Here is a 3184-nt window from a genome sequence, read left to right as displayed (position 1 = left end):
ACAGATCTTTTTTCTTTCTTTTTAAACAAATCTACGTCTGGGTTCGACGTGCGAATAGTTTTAAATGCGCACTCTCACATATACATTTATGATATTTTTAGTGTAATTACTATTATTTTTAGTTCAGTTTTTAAATATCTCGATGTATGAAATATAGAAAATATAATCACATTACGAAGAAGGGCACTGCGTAAAAAAAAAAAAAGAAAGAAACATCAAAACCAATCTCGTCCCAGGAACTTATGTAACTATTGAGGTGGGAATAGATTCGACGCAAAGAATATTGCTAGTTTCCTCCGACTCCACTTGTGTATTATTCATATTACGTCTTGGCAGTCTGATGACGATGCAGACACACCTCTCATTGACGGGGAAATACCTTTCTTTGAATAAACAAATAAAGAAATAAAAAGCAAAAATAAAAAAGTTCAGTTTAATCTCTCGACAGCTATTCCGAAACTCCGCCGATAATTGTAGCTTTTACAAAAAACTACTGTGGTATATTTGGACTTTACGAATAATATGTAGAGAAGAACTATGATAACTCACGTTTTGGTTTAGCTAGGAAGAAAATCAATAAAGCTGGTTTAGAAGCAGATGATTTCGCATTGATTCCGTTTATATATATATATACTTCAGTGATTAGTGACCTTTCGTAACTTTATTATTATTATTACCTTCACATACACGACTGCCAGAGAGATATATTCAGAAGAAATACATTAAACTTCTCAAAATCCACATTCAGAATCAACTCGAACAGGATTTGAACTCTGGTTTTTTCGGCCTCCACATACCGAGTCCGAATCTACCAAGAGCAGACTTTAATTAACCCTTTACTATCGATATATATAAGCACCCTAAAAAACAGTGAGGTTGATTTAATTTCCCATTATCCCTTCTGTTCAATAATTGGCCTCACGCTTATCAAAAGAAATAATTTACGACGCCACGACCATCACCATCCTCAAATGAAGTTTCAGCTTTTATCAAAGAATCGATCAATATTTCCAGTCACTGATTACTTCTTTCAGATTAGTAACTATGTATGAAAAAAACAGAAATTAAACCTAAAATAAATTCTGTTTACATATGTTAATGTGAAAAAAGTGTTCGTTTGTTGTTGATTTTTTTTTTAAATATAAGCAATTACTTAAAATTGAACAACGAATAACGAAAACTGATCAAAACAAGCAAAGAAGGGGTGGAGAGGAGATACACGTAAACACTAATAAAATTATGATGGTGATGCCGATGATGATGCTGGTGATGATGATGATGATGTTGGTGATGATGGTATAATCGAACTTATTTCCTAGAAAAACTTAGCAAGCCACGCTCTGAAGTGGATCCGAGCTGACATCAACTTCACTCAAGGAAAGAAAATATTAAAACGAAAGCATTGAGGATAAATAATTACACACCCTCGATTATTTAACTACGTACCAGGTAAAAATAAGTAGCGATAAAGAAGACGGTGCCAATTAGGTGAGATTAAGCTGAAATTAAACAATATTAGCTTTTACATGTATTCATACAATAAGCAATTTATTAATAATATTGTGAAGAGACAATAAATATAAGTTACGTAAAGTGACATTCATAGAGGACATGTCAAATTACAAGGGTATTTTGACAACGATTTCACATGAACGGCAACACAGAGACACTAAAAACAAAAAAGGGATCGAATATTAATGAGTTTGTCAATATAAAACCCTGAGTAAGTATATTTGTGTTCGTTAAATTAAATATGAAACTCACCTATAACATCAGCTACTTTATTCCTAGCAATAAAGAAAGCATCATCGCCAAAAGTCCATTTGCGTAACAACTCAGATTTGGGCCTAGTAGATTTTGAAAAACCAGAAGCACCCGTTACTAAATGAAGTTCTTGTGGTTTCTCACGGGCCTTCAGTTGGTACTCATTGTGAAAACCAGTAATAAAAGCTCTGGCTAGAAGTCTTCCGTAAAGGGTTACCGACTGCATGGTCAGGTCAGGTCAGATTTTTGGTTCTTTTGAAAGATACACGGCTGGAAAAACTACGTTTGTCAATAATCAGCGTATCCTTCGTCCGTAGATTTATTTCGAGGATCGGTTGGAGTACTTTACTGGTCGTCGATATCATATATTTAATAGGAAAATAATTTTCAAATTCCGAATCTGCAATCCAAAATATAAATACACGTGTGAAGTTGGAATATTTTTTGTTTGAGGATGTGAAAGTAGTTACATAAGGAACTCGTTGACAACAGCAACTCGAAATCGTCGCATAACGGTAAGAAAAAAAAAACAAAAACGCTATGAGATGTTTAAGTCACCGCTGTAGAGCGGATAAATTGAAATGCTGAAGGTGACAGTTTAAAAAGTTAACCAGCACTTGTCCACATGGTAGAAGAACAGACCTACACTGCTCCATCTTTGTCAATGACGTCACATGTCCTTCCTAATGGCTTCACCTTCATTTAAAGGGAATCAACTCATACTTTAAACATGTAGAAGATTGATTATCTACCTTATTTTTAATCAGCACGGAATTTTGTCAGTGAACAAATTAAATTTAAATGTTGAAGTGAATCTAACGGTTTTTGTGTGTTATTTCAAATGCAATTGTTTTCGTTGTAGCACACGATCTCAGATCAGGTCACTTGCTATGCAAGTACATCTCCTTATTTTTAATATTAATTTTTAACATACAACACATAATAGGATCTCATAATTTTGAAGAAGCAAGGATAAAGCCTTCTGGTTTTCAAACTAATAAATACTAAGTCTACTCCAAAAATATTAGTGAAATTTTTTGGCATCCACATCATCATTATCATCAGTTAGCATCTGCTTTCCATGCTGGAATGGGTTAGACGGTTTGATTGAAACAGGTAAGCTGGAGAGCTCCACCCGGTTCCAATCTGGTTTGGCATGGTTTCTACGGCTAGATACCCTTCCTAACGCCAATTATTCTGAGAGTGTAATGGGTGATTTTTACATGCGACCAGTGCGGGTGCCAGTTACGTAACGCCGGCATCAGCCACAACTACGAATTCACTTAGTTTAACGAGTCTTCTCGAGCACAGCATATCGCCATGGTCTCAATCGCTTATCATTGCCTCCATGAGGCTCAACGTTCGAAGGGTGCTTTTTATGTGCGACCAGCATGAGTACCTGTTATGTGACACTGGCATC

General features: G+C 35.3%; 1 protein-coding gene across 1 annotated transcript in view; it reads right to left on the bottom strand.

The window, feature by feature from the left end:
* LOC106874614 (protein phosphatase PTC7 homolog) overlaps nt 1-2467 on the bottom strand; it is a 29043-nt gene extending 26576 nt beyond the window's left edge. The window contains exon 1 of the mRNA XM_052970319.1: nt 1765-2467. Coding sequence (XP_052826279.1) covers nt 1765-1990 — 226 coding nt within the window. The 5' untranslated portion in view covers nt 1991-2467. The remainder of the gene's footprint in view (nt 1-1764) is intronic.
* Between the last annotated feature and the right edge of the window lie 717 nt (nt 2468-3184).

Source organism: Octopus bimaculoides, chromosome 9 (genome assembly GCF_001194135.2).
Source record: "Octopus bimaculoides isolate UCB-OBI-ISO-001 chromosome 9, ASM119413v2, whole genome shotgun sequence".
Classification (NCBI taxonomy): domain Eukaryota; kingdom Metazoa; phylum Mollusca; class Cephalopoda; order Octopoda; family Octopodidae; genus Octopus; species Octopus bimaculoides.
Note: the sequence above shows the minus strand (reverse complement) of the source record. Positions and strands in the feature narration are given on the sequence as shown.